The sequence below is a fragment of the Drechmeria coniospora genome, chromosome 02, assembly GCF_001625195.1.
Source record: "Drechmeria coniospora strain ARSEF 6962 chromosome 02, whole genome shotgun sequence".
NCBI lineage: Eukaryota > Fungi > Ascomycota > Sordariomycetes > Hypocreales > Ophiocordycipitaceae > Drechmeria > Drechmeria coniospora.
The window spans coordinates 9,145,634-9,168,844 of NC_054390.1; the positions used below are offsets into that span (position 1 = coordinate 9,145,634).

A 23,211-nucleotide genomic window follows, 5' to 3' on the forward strand; every position below is an offset into this window, starting at 1 on the left:
AGCCATAGACCAAGAGTTCCGGCGCACGCATCTGCACGCCTGCCGCCTCCAGTGCGACGCCAACAAAGGTGAGCTCAGTTGCGCATATCGTAGGAAGTGGAAGCATGTCACCAGGGGCATAGTAGAATCTGCGCAGGAACAACGGCTGTCCGGACCATGTGTTGGAATTATTATCTGCACTCTGGCTTCTTCTCACCCGCCCAAGCCAAGTTCACTGTGTGTGTGTTTTTTATTGCAAATGAGAAAATATTTTCAGCCGGCGGCTTTTATTTCTTCGCCTCGAGGAACCGTCCTGGAAGCGAGATGGACCCAACTCCAGGACGTGGCCTGGATATCCAAAATCAAACATACAACAAAGAAATAAAAAACTCCCAACCGCTCACAAGAATGCAACCAATGGACACGTATCGCTTCCGCTTCGGAAGTTTTTTGTTTCACGCCTTGGCGTTACGCTTTTGACGGGGCCACGGACGGAGCGAAAAGGACATCACCTGAAAAATCCTCCCTTCTTCCTGCCGTCCGATTTCTCGTCCGGCCGGCCGAGGATGTCGTCAAAGGTGGCGCCAGAATTGGACGTCGCCGCCTGGGATGTGGGGGTTGAGCTCCTCGACAAGCCGGCGAGGTTGCCCACCGAGACGCACCGGGCGGCAACGTAGCTGCTCGAGGGACGAGGGCCGAGCGAGCTGCTTCGATTGTAGCCCTCGACCAAGCCGGAGGGCTCCATCGGCACCGGCTCCAGGCCCAAGGCGATGCTCGAGCGCCAGGCGGAGCTGGCGCGGTTCATGCCCGGAGACACGGTCCGCTGTCGCAGGGCCAGTGAGAGGCCTCCGGGGGGCGGCGACGGCGTGCACGAGCTGGCGCCGAACGAGGACGGGCTGGAGATGAGAACATCGCTTCCGGGGAAGACCGAGGGCGGCGGCTCCAGCGGCGACATGGCGACGGGCTCCTCCATGGGCGCCTCCTCGTCGGCCTCCATCTCCTCCCACTCCTTCGCCGCCAGCCAGCAGTGGCTCCGGAGGTACGTTGCCTCGACGCTGAACATGACGGCGTCGGCCGAGAGCTCGACGAGTCGACCCTCGCTACCCGTCACCTCGTACCACATCTTGCGCACCTGCCTGTCTCCGACCCAGGGGGCGTTGCCCATGGGCGGCTCGCACAGAAAGTACTCGACGCCGTCGGCGTACTTGAGGCCCGGCGCGTCGACGACGAGCATGGGCAACGACTGCAGGACGCCGTAGAGGAAGAGCCAGTAGCCGATGCGCTGGTCGGCGAGGTCCTGGCACGTCCTGCCCCTGGCTTCTCGCATCTCGAAGATCTTGAACTGCTCGAGGAAGGGGAGCCTGATGCTGTTGGTGTCGTAGTTGTAGGCCTTGTTCAGCACGAGGCGCATCTCGTGCTCCTTGATCCTCTTCTCGAACCTGTTCTGGTTCTTGACCGAGAGCGAGCTGAAGGTCTCGTGGATCGACGTCATCGAGGGAAGCTGCGGCAGGTCGAAGGGAATCGGGGGCAGGACGGGCGGGCGGGAGCGGTCGAACTCGGACATGATGATGCGCAGCGCCGACGTCGTCATCTTGTCGGCGGCGCTCGAGATGGCGGGCACCTCGTCCATGGTCCTCGAGGTCATGCTCGTGCGGTCGACGAGCAGGTCGTAGAGGGCGCACATGTCCGAGTAGAGGAGCTTGAGGACGATGCGGTTGAGGCCGCTCTCGGCGAAGGGGTTCTTCTTGTTGCTCGCCTTGGGCGGCCAGCTGCCAAACGTGGCCTTGTAGTAGCCGAGGACGAAGGTGCGCATGCGGTGGAACGAGTTGCGGAACGCCTTGAAGCGCACCTGGCGGAGCTCGGGAATCGACGTCGAGTTGGCGATGCCGGCGAAGAGTGAGGGGAAGTCGAACTGCTCGAGGTGCTCGTTGACGCTGTGCTGGCGGTTGACGAGATCGAGGTGGGCCCGCTCCAGCTGCTGGCGCGTGAGGGGCGAGAGCTGGTCGAAGAGGGGCGTGCGCAGCTCCATGATGGCCTCGTACTTGCCGGCGGCGTGGGCGAAGGCCTCGTTGTAGAGGTCCAGGCAGCGCAGGCGCTCGCCGAGGATGAGCGCCTCGAGCGTCCTGGCGCGGCTGTGGCGGCAATCGGCGAGGCCGAGCTGCTCCGAGTAGAAGCTGAAGCTGAGGTCGACGGCCTCGCCAAACGTGTCGCCGCGGTAGTCGGAGAAGCCGAACTCGGGCAGCAGATCGGCGAGCTGGATGAGGGCGTCAAAGGTCGTGGGCCGCGACCTCGTGCCGACGAGGGGCTGGCCGGTGAGGAAGGCGAAGAGATTCCTGATGCCGATGAGGCGGTCCAGCTCGGCCGTGGAGCCCTCGGGCCGCGCCGAGGCGTGGGCCGACAGGCGGGCGGCGGGAAAGGCCGTGGGGAGGTAGAGGCGCATGCAACCCAACCAGTCCTGGGGAGGCGGGGGGGACACGGGGGGCGAGGCGACCATGCCGGCGTCGAGTGCGCGGAGGTTGTCGCGCCCTCCGAAGCTCCGGGCGTGGCTCCTCGTGCGGCTCGGGGCCTCGAGCTCCGCCACCATGAGCTCGTTGAAGACGTACGACGAGCTGACGGTGAACTCGGGCACCTTGAACGAGGGTCCGCGTCCGCTCTCCTTGGGGTAGAGGAAGACGAGAACGGTGCCGCCTTCGTTCCACAACTCGGGGACCTGGCAACAACGTCAGTCAGCATGGCGGTGGCGGCGGTGGTGGTGGTGGTGGTGGTGGAAGCGGTGCCCTCCTCCTCCTCCTCTCTTCTTTTCCTTTGTCTGCCTCGCTCCCCCGCTGCGTTTCGTCCGCCGCTTCCGCCGCCGGGGGGTTCGGGAAGGATGGAGGGTATTTACCTTGTCCCCGTACATGAGGCTCGCGGGGTTGTACTCGGGCTGGGCGTCGTCGTCGAGGATCCAGGCGTAGGATCTGGGCGCCGGCCTGACCTCGGTCGAGTGGGAGCGAGACCTGTTTCCGACGCCGGGGAGCCAACTTCTGCGCACCTTGATCGACGAGGGACTCGAGCTGTGCTCGGCCGTGGACACGGCTCTGAGGACGGGCGACGACGACACGGGCGTGCCGTACTCATCCTCGGTGCGGACCGTCGGCGTCTGGGGGTTGCTTCGGCGGCCTCGCGTGGGCATGGGCGACGTCGAGCGCGTCTGCAGACGGGGCTGCGGATCGGGCAGCGGAGACTGGTACTGGAAGGTGGAGCTCCGTCGGCGCGTGTGAGCATGGTCCGTCTGGAGGCTCAGCTTCTTGGGATCGTCGACGACGACGGGCGCCATGTCCATGACGGGGGACGACGGCGAGAGGATCTGGTGCGTCGCGGGGCCCGAGATGTCGAGCTCGTCAAAGTTGAGCTCGGGCAGGGAGGCGACCGTAGACGACGTCGAGGCGAGCGGTGGCGGCGTCCTCGGCTCCGAGGCGGGCTCGAAGGAGCCGGCGACGCTGCTCGCATACGAGGCGGACGCGTCATGGGCGTCGTAGGGAGGCGGCGGCGGCGGCGGCGGCGGCTGCGGAATCGGAGGTGTCTCGGACGGTCGGACGGTGGCGGCCGTGGTCGGCCTCCTGCTCATCGGCTGGGCCTCCGAGTCTGCGCCGTGGGACGTCAGCGGGGGGAAGAAGAGGGAGATGCGACGACTCCAGCCGCGCGACTTGCTCCGCAGCGTCGGCGAGGCGGCGGGCTCTCCCGGCGGCGTCGGGGCGTCCTTGTCGCCCGGGAAGCGGACGAAATCATCCGCGGCCGCGTGCGAGGAGGGCTGCTGCTGCTTGAAGGGGTCGGGGCTCGATATGCGGCGCTGTAGCTTCCGCGAACGCCTCTCGCCCTCCGAGCTGGAGCGGAGGGCGGAGAAGGAGAAGGAGGAGGGGAAGAGGGAGGCTCGAAAAGACTTGCTCGAAGTCATATTGGGCAACATGAACTTCGCTTCCGCGGCACGTCGGACATGCAGGAGGAGCCGCCGGGGGTCGAGATGCAGCGGGAATACGACGTCGGACAGCGGCGGGAGCGAAGGCGAAGGGACGAGGGTGAGGGAACGGCGAAGAGTCGATGCGCGGACGACGAGGAGAGGATGCGGGGAGGATGCGGGGAGGATGGGGGGAGGACGGCGAGAGGACGGCGAGAGGACGGCGAGAGGACGGCGAGAGGACGGCGAGAGGATGGCGAGAGGGTGGCGAGAGGATGGCGAGAGGATGGCGAGAGGATGGCGAGTAAAGGACGAACTCGGCACAAACGAGGGAGGAGAGAAAGGAGAGAGAGAGAGAAAGGCGGGCCCGAGGACGGTGGATGGCTAGGTCGAAGGCGAGATCGAAGGGGACCAAGGAAAGGCGAGGCAATCGACGGGTGAAGGAGCCAGCTGGAGGCTGCAAAATGTACGTGTAAGAGAATGAGAACGAGAGGAGACGGCGGGTTCGGACGGACCACCACTATCCAAACAAGCAAAGGTGTGTCGGCCTGCCGTCCGGGGAGACTAAGATGGCCGATCGAGGACGCGAGGGCAGAACAGTGGGCGAGAGCGGACGATACGGGCGAGTGCCGTTACAGGTTCGTACCTCGACCACCTCGTTCGCGGGCGAGGGTACATGGATGCGTACTGAACTCGAAACCTTGGTGTGAGCGCTGAATCGCCGGGGACTCCATCGCTGGGGGGCGGGGCGGTGGGGACGATGACGTGCAACAGCGCAGGAGGCCTGCCTCTCGCTCCGGCTGAGCGATGGAGGGGTCCAGCATGGCCGGGGCCAGGCAGACAGACAGAGGCAGAGCTGCAGGGCTCAGCTCGAGGGCGACGGTTGGACCGTTGCGGCGTCCGGGGGACGAGATGAACAAGGGCCCGCTCCAACCAAGATGGAATCACGAACAACCCGCCGACATGGCGATGCCGTCGCACAAGAAGAACAAAAAAAAAAAAAAAGGTCGTTGTGGCAGCGATTGATGGGACATGCAAATGAATCGGTCATGGCTTGGCCGGTCGTCCGACTTGGGAAAGGGCAGGGGACGAACGAACTGCCGTGATGCCGAGCCTGGGCAAGCGCGTCGGGAACGAGTTGGCAAGTACTCCGTACGGAGTACCACAGTACGGAAGGCATCGAGCACGAGCAGGGAAGCAAATGAGGTGCCGAGTACAAGCAAGTACATGCGCAAGTACGTACCAAAGTACATGAAATTGCCACTCCATGTACCCTTCAAGTACCCTGTCAGCGTACAGTAATCATGCCGTAATGATACTTGGTGCCTTTGTACTTGCACCTACAGTACTTGGCAGGCAACGACTCCTCCTCCGTGGACGACATGTCGGCATTCGGACCATGGCCGCTTTCCTCTCGCCCCAGACGCATTGCATGCATGTGCAGTGCCGCAGGTGTGAGAGCGCTCCCACACGTTGAGTCGTATGTGCGTGTGGTCCGCCCCCGCCAGGGCATTTCAGGTTCAGTCGATGTGTAGGGAGTGTCGTACTCTGTACCTGGTTGTGGTTGTATGTGCAGTTGTCAGTTACTTGCGGAGTACATGCTTGTATGAAAATGTACTCCGCCGGTGCGGTGCACAGGACATGTGCCGCAAGCACGTACGTGTACTTGCTTGTACAGTGCTCCGTACGCAAGCAAGTGCGTGTCCACTTTCGTGCGCGCAGCACTTGCCGTCCTCGCTTGCGCGTACTTGCCGTACCCGCCAGTGCAATGTAACCCAAGTGCCGGGTTGGTGCGGAGGGGCTCGGCTCGGCTCCATCTGACCAGCGGGCGGTGGCCAGCGGTGGCGGCCCTGGCCTGGGCAGTGCTTGGGCAGTGCTGGGGCGCGACTGGGCGGTCCGCCCATGTACATGTACAAGGGTAGTGGCGACGCCATCCACCCGTAAGCAAGTACCCAGCACCTACTTGTGGTGCTTGCAGTACTTGCTTGTACGTGTACTTTGTACAGTGAGCCGGCATCCTTGCCCCAGGGCCGCCGTCAGCTGCATGTTGCCCATTTGCATGTAGTAATGCTGTAGTTAATTAGTTGTACATGTATATGTAAGTACGGAGTAGTTGTGCCTACTTGTGCGACTGACGATGATGTGTGCACCAGAGTGCCACCATTACATGTACAGTACTTTTTTCGTAGTGGCGGTACACCTACAAGTACACGTACGTGGAACCTACCTACAAGTACAGTACGTGGAACCTACCTACAAGTACTTACTTACGTACAAGTACGGAGAACAGTGTGTGTAAGTGGTAGATACTGGTGGTGATTGTGCCCACACTCTTGCTCTCCCATGCTGCCGGACATGCGCAGGTGTGCAGACTTGCTCGGCCGCGCACGTACTGTGCGGTCAAAACGTTCACCATTCTCTCCTCCCCGTCAGTCGTCCTGAATCGACCCGAGGCTGGGCTGGCTTGCCGCCGCGCAGGATTCTCTTGATGAAAAACGGGTCCCTCACGGAGACAAGCCCCCCCCCCTGACTTTGGCCGTTTCGGTCAAGAGCACGCTGCCAAGTCGATGGACGTTGGGGTCCTGGCACCGACCAGAGAGGAGCCAATGTACCGCACATGTATCGGTACGCCGACAGTTGCGTGGAATGCGTGAACGTTCTTGCGTGGACTTTTGTGCTCATCTGTACATGTACAGCCCTGTACTTGCATGCGCAGCGCCAGTCCAGTCCAATACGACAGCTGCTGGGCTTGCCCTGCACCGTGCGACCAGGCACATGTTAGTAGGCAGCACGTGTGACGGCCCTTTTGATGAAGCCGTCATTGCTGCCCATACTTACTTGTGCGAGCATCGCCGGCGAGTACTTGGATGGCACCACCCCCGTACGGATGATGTGCCGCGCACTCGGTAATGCAAGCGGTGCTCGGCGGGTGGCCCGGCCTTGCTCGGAGCATGCCGCACGCACACGCGCATACTTGCGCAGCAGCAGCCACCGGCACCTGTCAAGCACACGTCTACCGGTTCGTACTTGGGCTCATCGTCGCCGCAGCAGCGCTGCTGGGTACTGTGCACACAGATAGGTGCGGTGCACTACGTGTATTTCTTGGTCCGCACCGTTGTCTGCACCGTACGTCCATGGCCAATCGACGCCGCGCCAAACGCAACCACGGCCGTCCGCCGCTGCTACGTAGCCGACTGCGAACCGCCGTGGAATCGGCACCCCGTCGCGTGACCGGTGGGACTGCCGTTGCCATCGCCGGTCGTCTCAGCACCTGGTCGGTCACCGCCTCTTACTCGTGGCACGCATCGCACCAGGCGTGTGCCGCATGCACCGGTGCCGTCGGGTACCATGCGTGGTGATTCCGCCGTGGCCTGCCATGACTACTAGCGTCATGGTGCGGATCCTCGCGCATGACGGACCGAACTTCCAGAACCCGTAGCTCATTTGCTCGTCATCGCACAGGTACATGCGCACCTACAGTACTAGCACCCTGGCATGAACTACCACCCAAGTCCTAGTAATAGGTACAATCAGTACTTGCACTGTACCTGTCGTGCTGGCCTACAAGGAAGTGTGTGCGGCGAGTACGGAGTAGCGTCCCAAGTACAGTACAGAATAATTACGGTACGCCTGCCTAGTACGGAGTACTGTACCTACCTACTAGTACCTAGTATTATTAGTATCAAGTACTAGGTACTCCGTAGTGCACGTACAGTATGCCTACTACCTACTACCTAGTAGTAATCAGTGCTCGTACTCTGGCACAGGCGCTGCTAAGCGAACCATGCACACGTACCACGCGCGTACAGGTACGTCCTTGCATCAATACAAGGAAGCGCAGAATGGGTGCGGAGTAGGCGGAGAAGCTCCTGGCCCGGTGCGTACGAGTACGTGTAACAACCGCAAGGAATTACTTGTAGGGCTACAACGGAGTACCAGGCACTGCAGTCTTCCCCATGCATGCACAGTACTGTACAAGCACACGTGTGGATACAACAGCTACGGCGAATACTCAACGCCTGGTACGGACGGAGTCCTGTACGTCGTAAGAGGTACGGAGTACCAAGTAACTAAGTATAGTGCACCCCTACAGGAACTCGCACCGCAAGTGTCAATGTACTTACTAGTAAGTACTAGGCACTATACTAAGTAAGTACTAGGTACTATACTAAGTAAGTACCCGTGTGTGTGTATTCAGATTTATTAGTCTATATGCAGCCTCAGAGGCTATGATAGACCGGAGCCCAGACTAAGTACCCGTACTAGGTTCGTAATAATTCTTGGCTTCTAAAATTGGCTCCACGTTCGAAAGTGCTCCAAGAACATGCACTTACAGCACTCCGTCTACATGTACTTGTACTGTGGTGTGCATACGGCAAGTAATTAGTAGTACTCCGTACTTCCCGTACTTCAGTGCTTATTATCTGCTGTCACAAGCACATGTAACCACAGTCGCGGTACACCTCCGGGTACGAGCACTTGGACTTGCACAGGTGCCCCTACGCGACAGGTACAGTAGACGCCAATCGCACTCCTGTTCGTTTCCTATCGAAATGCCAGGTGGGTGAAGGGTACATTCCACAAGCGTGGCATCTGCTGCTGCGCGAGCGATGGCAAGTAAGTACCAGGTGGTGATTATGGTACTGGCCATCCTTGATTGATTCACCGGCAACTACGTCGTACCTCCTGTTGGCTAGTGAACAGGACAGCTGCAAACATGGGTGCTCGGGATGGCATCCCAGAACGGCGACATGTACAGTAAGTAATACTTGCATGTACTTGCGTAGTTGAACTTGAACTGGGCGAGAGCGGGCTTTGTTTACCACGACCGCAGCTGTACGGGTATCCCAAGTACTATTGATCCTTGTACAAGTAGTACGGAGTAATACCACCAAGTACGGAGTACTGTAGGCACATTCAGCACCGCCTCTGGTTGCCTCTTGGTGTTTTTATTGCCCACCAAGTGCAGCAAGTACGCAACGAGATCAACCGTCCTGGTTCGTATCCGACGCCCTGCTCGTCGGCCCTGGCCCTCCCCTCCAGCTCCCCCGCCTCCCTGTCCCTGCAGCGGCACTGCCCCTCCTGTCGTTGTCGGCCTCGCTTGTCGGCGGTCCCCCGTAGCGCCGACCATCACGTCGCATCATCGAATGTCACATCGCAAATCGCACCTCACCATGACGCATCACGCCCAAGTGCAAGTACTTGATTGAGCAAGTACTTGATACTTACTGCTTACCTTGGTGCTGTAAGTACAGTAAGTACTTGCCCAAACGCCCCACCTGATTCTCCCTCCTCGACACGCTGGCAAAGGGCGAGCTGCGCACTGGCCGGCATCCGCATGGGGCCTCTTGCTCTCGAGGAGGCACGTCACAAGTTCAAGTACGCGCCTGTACCTGCGATGCCATCCGCAGATGCGCAGTGCGGTGCGTGCTGAGGTGGGTAGGAAGGGTGCAAGTACGCCCACAAGAAGTACTCGTTACTATCAGTGCATTTGTTGATAATCTTCGCCAGTAGGTGCAGATACGTGCACTGTAATTACTTGCATGTACTTGTGCAAGTACAGTGCTTACTTGCGCTGGGGCACAGCCTCTCAGCAGGGACAGGCTGTGCATGTGCCGTGGATCATGTGTGGTGCGTGCACGCACTGTAAGGGTATATGTCGCATAACATGTGGCATCCTTGAAGCTCACGCGCACTGCGGTGCCGATTTTTCGTCGTCCTATAATTAACATCACTCCGTCGTTGGGTGCGACATATTACTTACTTATGAATCCCTACCTACATACTCCGTACCTACAGTATGGCTGTACCAGCATACTCGGAGCATCAACTTGCCGCTTCAGGACGATGGACAGGAGGAGACAAATACAGTGCTCCACGCACGGAGTACATGGGGAGTGGTATCTGGCTTGCCCACTTGCTCCTCCGTCGCTCTCCCTCCCTGCCGCCACTCCTCCCTCCTCCCATCCCTACCCGTCCATCCATCCATCCATTCATCCATCCATCCATCCATCCATCCATCCAATCCATCCATTCGTTCATCATTCATCCATCATTCATCCATCATTCATTCATCCCTTCGTCGATTCATCCATTGCTCCCGCCTCCGCCGCCACCGCCGCCGTAGGCGTGTTGCTATTTTGGACCTGCCACGCGCGCCGCCGGAAAAGGAATGGAATTCCTGTTCGGAGCAGCTCCGTGGCACTCGTACGACCGAGCCTGGCTCCGTGTTCGGCGCACCATTGCCCTCGTCATCCATCGTCGTCCCTCCGTCCGTCATCTTGCGCTGCCTACGTGCCGAAGCGAAGCATGCTTCGTATTCATCATCCTGCGCAACCCTACATCCCTCCAACCCTACATCCCTCCAACCCTACATCCCTCCAACCCTACATCCCTCCAACCCTACATCCCTCCAACCCTACATCCCTCCAACCCTACATCCCTCCAACCCTACATCCCTCCATAACCATGATCCTGCACCGCCCTGCGTCCAGAATTCTCAAGGTCCTCCTCCCGCCGGTCCTTCTTCCCGAACGCCGAGTCGGAATGGCGACGAGTACCTTGGGAGTGCGCGTCCATGGCCGTGCACCCAAGTACGTGTACGAGTGCAAGGATATGCTTGCCTCTACACTGTACGCGCACAATACTCGCGCGGGAGCCCAGTTACCGACCCCCGCTGGCCGACAAAGCTGTGCTTACTTGCAACCCCGTGTTGCTCACCTGCTCGTGGCGAATGCTCTTTGCTCTCCCGCCCACCTCGAGTGCGCCGACTCGTCCAAGCAAGTGCCTGGTTCGGACATGGCCATGTTATGTTGCATTGTAGCTTCGACCATGCGCTGGTGCCGAGGGGAAACAACGCCTGCTCCTTGTTCGCGCCGCCTTCGTATTCGGAAGAGAGCGCCGGAGACCTACGTTGCTTTGTACTTGGTCGCATCCCATCTTGACGAAGCGCCCCAAGTCAAACAATTGAAAGCAGCCTGGCAGCATAATACCACTAGCACGTCGACATGCGACTTTTTCGTGCTCTGTTGGTGGCATGCAAGCATTGCAAGCACGGTACAAATACGGAATGCAAATAAGTGTACCGTGTAACTGCTGGGGCCAAATAGGTGCCTAGTTGCACTGTAGGTGTACGTTGCAGGCGGCAAGTAATGGTATGAGGCACCAACTGTTCCAAGGCAACTGTTCCGAGGCAACTGTTCCAAGGCAACTGTTCCGAGGCAACTGTTCCGAGGCAACTGTTCCAAGCCCACTGTTCCAAGCCAACTGTTCCAAGCCAACTGTTCCAAACCACCTCGCAGCGACCCTTGGCCTCCTTCGGTCGCCACCATTCACCCGCCTGTGCCGCAAATGGCGACGGCACTCCCGCTCGTCCAGCGCCGCCGGGAGCATTGTTTTAGGCGGACACGTTGTCCTGGTCGTGCACTAATCAACGTCCTTGTAGTGCTCCCTACTCGCTGTTAATGCTGCTGCTGTCGCCGTCTGTCGCCCATCGCCCCACGTCACGTGCTCGCAACTTCATATGCCGCATCACATCCATTCATCAACCCATCCAATTCAGTGACAGCATGGGATTGGCAAGGAACATGTCCATCTTTATCGCGTGCCTACACTGTAACTGTACATGGGCTGCTTCGTACGAAACAATACTCGCCAATATTGATAATATTCCCGACCTCGTACCCGCAGCCTTGAAGGAACCATTCTCACCTACCCTGTACCACCCGTCGGTCCGTCATCATGATGCGTCCGCCTTGGCTCCTATCCGTACGCTGAACCTGGAACATAGTCCCCCTCGTAAACGTGTACTCGCTCATGGACCTGTTCCCTCTCATAGACCTGTTCCCGCTCATAGACATGTACGACTCGTCCATGCTCCTAGACATCGCCCTTTGCTCATGGACAGCACTACTCACCCATCACATGTTTTTCTCCTCGGCATGGACAACTCACTCCTGGACATGAACCTTTCTCATCGACATGCACTACTCACCCAAGGGCATGGACTTTTTCCTTGACATGCACCACTCACTCCTGGACATGAACCTTTCTCATCGACATGCACTGCTCACCCAAGGGCATGGACTTTTTCCTTGACATGCACCACTCACTCATGGACATGAACCTTTCTCATCGACATGCACTACTCACCCAAGGGCATAGACTTTCTCCTTGACATGCACCACTCACTCCTGGACATGGCCTTACTCGTCGAGATGCACTACGCAAAGACCGGTAGCCGCGACAGAATGCACGACGAAATTGTATTCACCTTGACTGGCAACAACTTCTGGCCGCAAGCATCGAGGGATAGAAAGAAAGAGGGCCATTTCATTGAAGCAACGCACAAGCTTCCTGCATACACCGTACGGAATACCATGCTGCCTGCCAGTAGAGATCGACAGTGTGCAAGGCAATGGCGCAACGTGATACGCGCTCCCAACCCATCCATCCTCACCCATCCATCCATACCATACCCGGCCTCCGCGTCTTTCCATTGGCCCCAGCACTCCGGCCCGATCTCGACCGTCGACCACTCTGCTTGCAAGCATCGGCAGCTCGACGTGAAGAATCGTGACGACGGCATCTTCGACACCTTTCCCATCATTGTGCAACCTCCCGCACGGGCGGATCCAGCGAGCCTAGCCACGACGAGGCCCATCGTCCTCGCACCGTTTCCTTCATCTCCGCACCATCATCTGGGGCATGACCCTCTGGCCAGCTTTTCCTCCACCCGCCTCGGCGCCTGCATGGCCGTGCCTCAAGACGACGGCACTGCCCTTCATTTCCCCAGAAATCCCGGTCCGGAAACCCTTGAGCATTTGCAAGACGTCCAGGCCGCGTTTTGGTTTGTCTTGTCTTCCTCGCCTGTTTGAGCTGTCAGACCCGGCCGTCCTCCGCATCGTCGTCGTTGGACGGGACGATCAAGAATTCTGCACCAGGCTATCGGCGCGGTCCGTCAGGTCATCGCGGCCGATGCGAGGGCGCGAGAAAAAAAAAAGAATGGCATATCCGTACCGAGGTTCCCCGGGACGGCAACGGCCATCCTTCGGCAGGAAGACGGGGTCGCTCCGGCGCCGGCGCCCTCCAAAGTTCGACTCCCGCCCGCCCTTCCCCCGGCAGGCTGGCTCGAGAAAAGCAATCGTCGAAATTCTCTCCAAAAATCGACCAGCGTCGCTCCATCAAGATTCTCGCCGCCTCCGCACATCACCCCTCCATGGTCGAGCCTCGCGGTCACATGACTCCGTCCCGGATGCCGCGCCGGCCGTCCGGTGGCCCGGCCCCAGCCGCGCCGTCCAGGTCGGTGTGGGACATGGTTCTGATTGGCAGGCCGCGACGGGGTTCGACGTTCACCCGGCCAATCATACCCCCGGTTCCGACCGAGAATGCCACGGCCGGACTCGACCGTGTAAGTGACGGAGACACGGCAGAGCCTCCATCGGGGCCAAATTATATTTCTCCTGTGTCAGGCAGAGTCCCCAGAACGCGATAAATCTTACATGTACGCGGAAAGAGAGTGCTGGGACGTTGGGCATCCTCACCTTGTTGCCTCCTGACAGAAGCCCCGGCGTCGATTTGCCAAAGCTAGCCAAGGTCCCACCGCATCCCTTGACTTACACGGATATCAACATGGATACCGCCGGGGACGGGCCAGAAAGCCCCCGTCTTCCCTCCGCCTCGGCCTTGGAGGATCTCTTTGACAAGTTGTTTGACTGGCCTGCCTTCTCCGGCGCCCCTCAGTCCATAGACCAGTCAAGCCACTATCCCAGCCCCCCGTCGTCCGACAGCCTGCCTAGTCCCGTCATGGGCTCGAGCCCTTCGCCCGCCGCCGACGACCTCTCCCTCCAACACTTCGAGGCCCAACTGCTCGCGCGCGTCATGGATGCCTTTCATCATGAAGTCACCTCGGGCCCGGACTACCCGTACGCGGCCCAGACCCCGCCGGAACTGATCCATGGCGGCAGCACCTCGCCGTCGGACCACTCGGATGCCTTGCTCTCGGACCAGGACCACCGCCATCATGCCCGGCGGGGGGGTGATGTGGCCGTGAGGGAGGACGACGCCCACGATGATGATGAATCGTCCTGCTCCCGGAAGACGCCCTCCAAGCTTGCTCCGCATCTCGGCCCGCGGCACCTTCGTCGTCACATCCACCAGCCGGGCGGGCGCGGGAGCGGCCCGTGGGCCGGCCAGAAACGACGTCGATCCGGTCAAGATGCCGAAAAGAGGCAGAGGCAGCTGGAGCACCCCCTCCAGACGGCCGACGTCCGCAAGAGTGGAGCATGCCTGCCATGCCGAGTAACCAAAACCCGGGTGAGACACGCCCAGCCCCTCCCCCGCAAGGCGACGGACGGAGCTCGACTCGACTGACATAGCCGTCGTCAGTGCCATGAGAGCGGCGTCTGTCCCACCTGCAGGAGGGCGTTTCCGCATCACTCCCACATCGTGTGCACCCGCAGGACTCCCGCCAGCGTGTGGCCGATCATCACGCAGGGGCCCGGTACAGCGCACCCCCCCCCTCCCGCACCCTGCCCGTCCGTGCATGCGTGAGCCGTGGCGCTGATGTTGTCGTGTCCAGACGTGTGGTCCAAGGATCCGAAAGCCGAGGAGAGGCTTCGTTCGTGCGCTCGCAGGTACATTGGGAAGCCTAGGGAGATTTCCATCTTCCTCACCAAGGACACGAGCTCGCCGTCGCTGCGCACCACCGTGCAGGCGTACCGGTCCGATGACGACGCCGACGGGCCGTGCAATCCGAACAAGGCCGACTTCCCCCGCGACCACGTGCCGAGCCATGAGATGCTGCAGTCTTGGGTTGAGAGCCAGATCCGAAGGGAGCACACCTCCGACTTTTCTCGCCTCCTGCAGAGCTTCCTGCTCGCCTATGCCGAGGGAGGCCCCCGCTTGCCCCAAGTACGCACCCGGAGGCTTCCTCCCGGCTCCCTCCCATCGTGTGGGCTGGCTAACCGCTCCGCAGCACAGCCTTGTCGAGAACGTGCACAAAATGAACTGCTTCTTCAGGATCTGGACCATGTCGTCCTTTTGGTGTCGCGACCCCGCCAACCATGTCGTGAGCCTTCCCCTGTCCGTGCAGGCACGGCTGAGAAGCATCGCGCGGGAAGCACTCAAGCTTCTCGAGTACAAAGTCATGAAGACCCTGGACGACTTCCTGGACCAACAGACGCAACCAAAACCGCCGGAGAAGGTGGCCATCTGGGCGAGCTTGTGGCAACTCATCTTGATGTATCGCCAACTCTTGGCTGCCTTCCAAGCTCAGGTCTCCCTAGGCGGTGAAAACGGTAGGCCGCCGCTGATTGTCGTATTCGGCGCCGAAGATGCCCGGGCAGCAGAACGAACGCTGACCAAGGTGAACAGCCCTAGCGTACGGTCACGATTACAAGCAGTTGACGGATATCCACTTCCCCTTGGTCGCCATATTTTATCACTACCAGTTCCGCACCAAGAAGAGTCTGGAGCTGTCCCTGGACTGGCTTGATGCTGGACCCCAACTTCAACACTCTCCTCGGAAGAAAATGGACATTTGTCGTCTTGGACAAGAGCTCCTGGATGCCAGGAGGTCCATGTGTACGTCGTCGAAGAGCACGAATTCGAGACGTTGTTTGTCACTAATGTTTCCTAGATCATGGCCTGCAGGCTTCCGAGAATGATGGCGATTGCTTGCTATGCGTGCTTGTGGTCAACCACGAGCTAAAGAAGCTGAGTGCAAGAAGACGACCTTCCAAAGCCAGTACTAAATCCAAGGATTCCGGTAAGGTGGGTGACTGCAACGACGACGACGACGACGACGACGACGACGAATAAGAGCACCCTCGGAGTTCTGCGTCGGCAAAAGGAGGGAATCGTACACATCTCTGGGTGTTTAGCCCATAACGGCCGTCGTCAAGCGTGGCGAATAGTGTTAGGAAAGCGTTGTGACTTGAGCCGAAACCTTGAAAGTTTTCCCGCCGTCGCCTCCGTCTTTTATGGCGGCCTGGAAGCTGTCGATGAGGTCCTCTTCATCGAGCTTCTCGAGGTGTTCTTGGCCAAGACTAATTGTCAGCTCAATCTTGTCCTTCTTCCCCCCTTTCCCGGGAGTTATCTGCGTTCCAAGCCTGGTTCCGTCAAGTTAGCGTGAAGCCTGAGAAGGGGGTGAAGAGGGAATCACTTCAGAGAGTCGAGGACGTGGCTTGGGTCTTTGGGCAATACCGGAAACACGGTAGCAATAATGGCAGATGCGGCGCCGATGTATTGAGCCCAGAATGAGCATGTTTCCCAATGTCTGTCAGCAATCTGGGAAAGGCTCCGATGTAGCTGTATGTCAGCGAGACCAACACCTGAGCCCCATCTGGCACACATGGCCAAGGCGAGAACGGAACGGGCCAGGTGAGTGAATCCCGGGCAGTCCGAGTTCCTTACTATCGAGTCGTGCAGCGCAAACGAGGCATTCGTGTCAGCTTCGTAGCCGCATCGGGCCCAGAGCTCGCGTACGAACAAGGAGCCGAGCCCGAGCGAGATGAGTGTGGGGATTTCCGACGTCAAATTTTCTGGCAAGGCGGCGGTGAGCAGCCTGAGTATGGCGTCGAACGTCGGTTTTTCGTCTAGTTTTTCGTCCAGTTTTTCGTCCAGTTTTTCGTCCATGGTGACTCCGGCGGCCACATCGAGTGGGTTGCTCTCCCTGCAGCGTAATGGGAGCTTCATCATCAAGACGCCTTGTCTGTTCGACCCTCCGCAGAAGGTAACCTTGCCAATGTTCGGCACGGCTTTGACAAAGGCTTCGATGACGGTCGCAATGGCAGGAAACTGGCGACGTCGTCGTTTGGACATGCCGAATATTTTACCGTCGTACTTGTCGTTCAATTTTCTCATCTTGCCTGTTCGGCTAAAGACGTGACCCGGGACGGAGTACATGTTGACGGAGGATATGGGATACGGCGATATGGCGTCGTCATGCATCAGAATGCTGCCATAGCCTCGGAAGCCTCCGCCGCACATGTACACGTCGACGAGAGCGTTCTCTCCGTTCTCATTGGCCGTATGTATGGCGTTGAGTGCCGGGAATTTGGAGATCAAGTTGGCGTAAATGCGACGAAAGCCATCCTGCAAGGTGCTGATTTCCGATTGGCGCACCTCGTCAGGCTGCTCCTCCAGCACGCGCGACAGCTTGGCAGCGCCATAAGGCAAGCTCTCTCCTCGAGTGGCGGCCTCGAACTCGTAGTTGTCTTTGCTCGTATCGACCCATGTCATCTGCACGCTGCCGCCACCAAGGTCGAGGAAAAGCGCGCCGGTGCTCACATGCACCAAACCGCTTCTCGAGCCCATGACGGCGCCGAAGAGGGTCTCGACGGCTGGGTCGAGTATGTGAACGCCAAGACCGTCGGTTGCTCTCTCGACCGCCTCCAGCATCTGGCCGGCGTTGGCGGCGCGGCGCATGGCTTCGGTGGCGAGGATAAGGATCTGCGACGGGGGCACCCCGTACAGGATGGCGAGCCGATAAAATCTTGCCAGGGCGGCCGAGACGGATTCAATGGTCCGAGGAGGAAAGACGGGTCCGGCCGGCGACGGGGTCAAGGCGTCAAACAGGGAGATGGGCGCCCGGGCAGACAGGAGGGGGACGAGAAGGCGCGTGGTTGGCGGTGCCAACGACGTGATGGAGAAACGGATGCCGTTGCTGGTGGGAATTAGCCGTCGAGCACCGAGCGATCACCAGAGGAGAGACGAGCCTGCCCATGTCGACAACGGCATGCACCTGGTCCTTGTCATCCGGTCGCCATTGCGGGAGTTTCTCGGACAAGTTGTCGAGCGTGATGAGGCTAGAAGCCGGCATGATGATGCGATGAGGTTGGTGGTGGTGGCACTGGTGGGCGTCGATGAAGCGAATATGGCGAGACAAGAGGAAAGCTTGCGACGACAAAGACCAACGACCACAACGCTGATGAACATGGGGCGATGAATCTGATTTCTGTTGGCTTTGCCGGCATTCGTCATGGGAGCCTCGGCAAGTTGACCTCAGGCGGCGGGAGAAAAGGTTATTCGTCTGCGTGATTAATCAATCGTCATGGTTGGTTGCGTCCTGCGGGGTCAGGTTGACAAGACCCATGCTCATCCTGCCGTAGAGGGATGATGCATCATTCTCACCAATACTGGCTCGATGTTGATGGAGTCTAGCCTCAGCATAAGAAATAGCCAAAGGGCTTTCCAAGACAAGACGAGGTTGTTACACGTCAAGGCACGTGTGCTGGATGGACCGTCCCGACGCCTTCAAGCCTAGCGAATGGCGCACTGTGCTGGCCTGGAAACCAGGAAGGAAGGACTCTCTCTCAAGTGACTTCCGATGACAGGTCCTAGGCCATTCTTTGGCGGGAAGAAGGCATGGACGGATTGGAGGTGCGCTGTAACTGGCCGCTGTAACTGGGAACGGTAACTGGGAACGGTAACTGGGAACGGTAACTGGGAACGGTAACTGGCCACTGTAACTGGCCACTGTAGGTAGCTGGCCACACTGTATCTGGCTTCACAAGCTCTTCGGCAGCCCTTTTCACATGGCCATATTTCCATCGCTCTGATGGATAGTTGGGAGGAGGCGGCTTCGAATGATCCATCTCACAACCTCGTACTCGACCTCGTTGGAATTTCGAGACTTTGGTCTTCAGAATCTCGCGGATTTGGATTTCTTGCGTTTCATGCTCGCACTGCTTGAACTTGGCTGTCGAAGAAACGGTGTTCTCGCAGGCATGCTCCGTACTCCGTACAGCAGCATGTGCACCTCCAGTAGGTGTACAAACGGTTCCTCGCATTTGCAGATGTACTGTATTCACCAGGAGGAACACTTACATGGAAGAAGGTCCATGGACCTCTGTGTGGAGCCAGTATTGGACGGCCGTCTCGGGTCTCGGCGTCCATGGCCACCACTGACAGCGATGAGGATGCGATGGTAGGGATATGGAGGCGGACTCGCACTTGGGCAATGCAACTCCACCACAGCTGCAATGTTCATTTCCACGCACACATGGTACCGAGCCGCTGCTTCGGCCAACCTGGAGGTGTTGCATGCTGGCGGCCATCCGACCCATCCGGCAAGATGCCATGTGGCAAGCACGACAGGATGGATGCACACGCACTCGTACGAGCACAGCAGCAAACAAAGGGCAACGGAGGACTCCGCGCCGCATGGGGGGGGGGGGGCACCAGACATGGTCGACGATGGAGGAAGGGCAGCCGGAATGCTAGCTACACAATGCAAGTGTCAGCGAAACCAGCCTTTGCCACTCGTACCTCGGCCGAAGGGTCACGGCAGCCAGCAGCAACCAAACTTACCAGAGTTCCATGGGCCACCACTCCAATGAAACGGAGGGGAGCTAATCGGGAAGGCCTTGCAGGAATGGTCATTTCCCCAGGACGTACACTTGCATATATATACACCGTAGGTGCATGTACCCGGTATACTTGCTGCAGTGTACGGAGTACGTGTATGAACATTTGCGTTTGGTACATGCAGAGGATATAGGTGTACAGTACGGATAATAGTATGAATTCTGTAGTCCATGTACGAGGAGGTATGTGGTACCGAGACGGCATACGGAGACGTGCAGGTAGTAGTACCCGCATGGTCACTTCTTCTGATGGCATCACTGGGAGGTGTCGTGTCCGATCGGAGCCATGCTCGTAATTGCCGCAATCGAAACCTTGTCGGCCATAGGCGAGTAAGCTCCGGACGGAGAGAGGGAACACCACCACGACGTACGGATCGTTGCATGGCGGCATTAAGCGGTGGCTACTGTGCTGCAGTGCGAGTGCCCAGGAAAGGAACAAACTGGGAGACGATTGAATGATTTCGCCGATATCGATGTGTGCATGCGTACGGACGGGTGCTTGCATGCTTGATTGTGTCTGCTCCATCTCCGCGTTGCGCGGCGGACAATGAACGCCGAAGGGCAAGAGCGTAAAGGGCGAAGAAGCGTACGACAGGTGAGAGGAGGCAAGAATTCCAGACGGCACATCAACCCTCGACAACGGCGCAATTGCTGGACGATGTCAAGAAGGAGCGAGGCGTGTCGCCTGTACGGATTACGGAGTGCTCCTTACACGCAACTCCTGCAAGTGTACGCCTGCCGTAATCATATGCGCTCCGCACCTACTCAGCTAGGTATAGGTGTTGGTGATGGTTGTCGGGGTAAATATTCTCCGTTGCTGGCAGCACCGAGAAGGAAAGCAAGCATCCACGGCACCTTCCACGGCACTTTCCATTGTCAGTCCAGCAAGGTGCAGAATTGCGAATCGGTGGCCCCACTCCACCGGGGGCTTTGCCTGGGCATGCGAGGCGCATCGTTCCCCTTCACACCCAACGCGACAAGACGCGTTTGGTTCGCGTCCAACTCTAACGTGTGCCTGCCCCCAGCAATGAGAGACATTTTCTGGCACAGCCTTCTCAAGCAGCCACACCGACTTGCCCTCTTTCTATTGCTAGCGATTCTCCAGCTCAGTTGATTTTGACCCCTAGCTACTCCGTCGGCGGTCACAAGTAGGTACTATTCTGATGACGAAGTGGACGGAAGCCCGAACCGTGGACAAAAGTGCCGACCGTCACTCTGGCGGCAATCAAACTACATGGACTCCGTAGGCAAGTACAATCAATCACCTGGCCCAATGGCGACGGAGCAAGTACGGAGTACTCCGTACATGAAGGTAAATTCATTTACTTCAGGTAGTCCATGGAAGTGTGCCACGGTGCTACCCCCAGCCTCCTCGCCGGTCCGTGTTCAAGGTCGGAAGCGACTGCAAAGGAAGAAGAAAGGAGGTCAGAAGAGAAAGTGCTTGGCCGGTCGTCCCTCGTCGCCGTCGCCGTCCCTGCGGTGCATGTACTTGTACAAGCACGTGCAGCATGCAAGGCAAGGTGGAACGTTAGCCCCAACAATTTATTCACCCTCACTCACCCCCTCGTCGATGCAGCTGCCGATGCTTTAGGGAGGGCCTGCGGCCTGAAAGGGGGGGATCCCCGCGGGCGGCAGTGGACGGATCCATCAAGCTCGACCAGCCACCCGCCATTCCCAAGGCTCCGGCGGCGTCCTGCAGGGAGCCAACAGGCGAGAAAAAACCGTCGGCCCAGGCTCCGGTGGGCTGTCTCGGTGCGCCGGCCGGCTGCGTTTGCCCTAATGCTGGGCAGGTTGGGCCTGGCTGTCAAATCACTGGTGCGCTGCGCACTGCAGGCAGGGACGGCGGCGGAGGGAGCGGCGAGTCAGCAGGCCACGCACAGCTGCACTCCGTACCTGCGTCAGGGTTGTTCGCCAGCTTTACGGTGCAGTGCTGTCCCTGTCTACCCACCTGTCCACGAGGCTCCCAACCCCCACTCGGTCGCTCACCCAATTGTGTCGGAAGCCTTCAGGCCCATGGCGGGGCGGGGGGGGGGGATACGAGGACTGAACTGGGCGCAAATACGGGGGACATCAGGCTGCAGAGTGCTACCTACAATCACGCATTCCACTGCCGTACACAGTACTTGTAAGTGTATGCCTACTATGAATGCGCCTGCACGTATGATGAGTGTATGAGATGCAAGTGTAATTCTGCTATACTTTGTGCGTACACCACCTGCAGTTCGCACATGTGCTCATACATGTCATGTTGGTACATGCCACAGTAACAGGCAACGGCCATTCAGACAGACACCTGTATACTGTGAGCAGTGCAGCATGCAAGTACTGCTGGGAAACGATCGAGCGCACCGGCACATGTCCCCGGTACTCGCATGTTCATGTATGTGCATCGGCCTGTCCATCCGATACGGAACCGTGAATGCCGCTTTGGCGGGCAATTGGTCGAACCAAGAGCACTCCTCGAGCGAGGGCAGCCGCGGCGGCGTGGACAGCCAAGGCTCAGCGTCGACCGTGGACCGTGGACTGCGCGAGGCGACAGGTTCGGCGTTGCATCAAAGGCGCCCGCTGGCGTTCGGTCAAGACTGGACAACGGACCTCGAAGTTGATGATTCTGCTGCAGCTGCGGCAGACTGCGGCATGGGACGCGCGCGCGTGTGGGCGCGTGCAAGTAACGGACCCTGCCGTGCGGCCTCGTCGTGTCCGCGTGTGCTCCGTGCTGCGTGCATGTACTTGCATGTATGCCCGAGGACGAGACCCTCCTTGCCTGCTACGGCGAGCACAGTACAGTACATGTACGCACACATGACTGCGGAGTGCCCTTGCAATATGATGAAGCAGGCACGCGAGAAGGAGCAGCAAGTCGAGTGCGAGCGCACGCCGGCACGCAGTCGGCATAAGCAGCCTGTGTGTGCGAGAGCAATTGCAGTTACCTTGTGCTCCGTAAGTACTCCGCACAGCACGCTGCACAGCACGCTGCACAGCACTCCGCAACGCCGGACGCACACTCGTAGGCAACGCCCGTACAGAGTATGTATTACTTGAGTATTCACTTGCATTCATCGTGTAGCGCACACTGGCTCGTACGCGCACACGTGCGCCCTGCCTCCGATTGAATCGGGTCCCTCTCCATCACTCGTACCTCCCAAGGATCGCTCTCAAGAACCCCACCTGCCCGACGCTGCGGCCGCCCACCGCTAGTTGATTGAGTCGTGCTGGCGGAAGGAAGGAACCTCGACGCTCGTCCTCCACCGGCAGGGGCCCCTGGCCAGCTGCGGGACTCGTCGGTCAGCCGTGGCAGGCACGCCCCATTTCCTCGCTGTGACGGTTTTTTGGGGGGGCGAGGGGCGTGCGCTCGCGCTGCTTGCTCCCAAGGCTCCTCCTTCCTCCTGCTGTTCTGGCGCTGCTAATTGGCAGTCGTCGTCGTGTGACGGACGAGAGTCGACTTGCTTGTTCCATCCATGCCTTTTCTTCCCCTCTTCCCTCTTCCCTCTTCCCATGCCGTCCCAGCAGCCGCCGAGCAGAGGCGGTGACGAAACGACGGACTGAATGAAGCCTCCACCTCAACCTCTACCTAACCCTCGACGCCCAACCTCAAAGGCAACAGGTCAGACGTTGGACGGAAACCGATAAAGGTTGACCATCCATCATGGACGTTTGAACAAAGTGTGCCGGTACCGAGCACTCCATGCTCCCGGTGTGCACGACTGAACCTGAAGATTGTGAGAAGCGACCCGTGGCAGCTCACTCTGGCTCACCTCATCCTAGTCCCATCCTATCCCCGTCCGCATCCCCATCCATCCCCCGTACATGACCCATACCTATCCCCCTCCCATCCCCTCTCTCATCCCATCCCATCCCAGTCGAGGCTAGCCCCAGCCCGACCGAGCAGCCAGCCGGCAGCACCCTCCCTCCTCCTCCTCCTCCTCCTCC

The 23,211-nt window shown here is 59.1% G+C and overlaps 3 protein-coding genes across 3 annotated transcripts; 1 reads left to right on the forward strand and 2 right to left on the reverse strand.

Annotated features, from left to right (window-relative positions):
• Positions 1–487: 487 nt before the first annotated feature.
• DCS_05633 (uncharacterized protein) lies at positions 488–5,342 on the reverse strand (the record flags this gene model as incomplete). Its single annotated transcript, XM_040802935.1, has 3 exons — positions 488–2,689; positions 2,864–4,297; positions 5,211–5,342. 3 exons carry the CDS (start codon positions 5,340–5,342, stop codon positions 488–490), a joined length of 3,768 nt encoding a protein of 1,255 aa, XP_040657968.1.
• A 6,709-nt stretch (positions 5,343–12,051) lies between these two features.
• DCS_05634 (uncharacterized protein) lies at positions 12,052–15,733 on the forward strand (the record flags this gene model as incomplete). The annotated part of the gene is made up of 9 exons (XM_040802936.1): positions 12,052–12,279; positions 12,421–12,761; positions 13,037–13,322; positions 13,384–13,415; positions 13,474–14,227; positions 14,507–14,824; positions 14,889–15,210; positions 15,287–15,496; positions 15,552–15,733. 9 exons carry the CDS (start codon positions 12,052–12,054, stop codon positions 15,731–15,733), a joined length of 2,673 nt encoding a protein of 890 aa, XP_040657969.1.
• A 97-nt stretch (positions 15,734–15,830) lies between these two features.
• On the reverse strand, positions 15,831–17,735 carry DCS_05635 (uncharacterized protein; the record flags this gene model as incomplete). The annotated part of the gene is made up of 3 exons (XM_040802937.1): positions 15,831–16,023; positions 16,077–17,579; positions 17,605–17,735. 3 exons carry the CDS (start codon positions 17,733–17,735, stop codon positions 15,831–15,833), a joined length of 1,827 nt encoding a protein of 608 aa, XP_040657970.1.
• Positions 17,736–23,211: the final 5,476 nt, after the last annotated feature.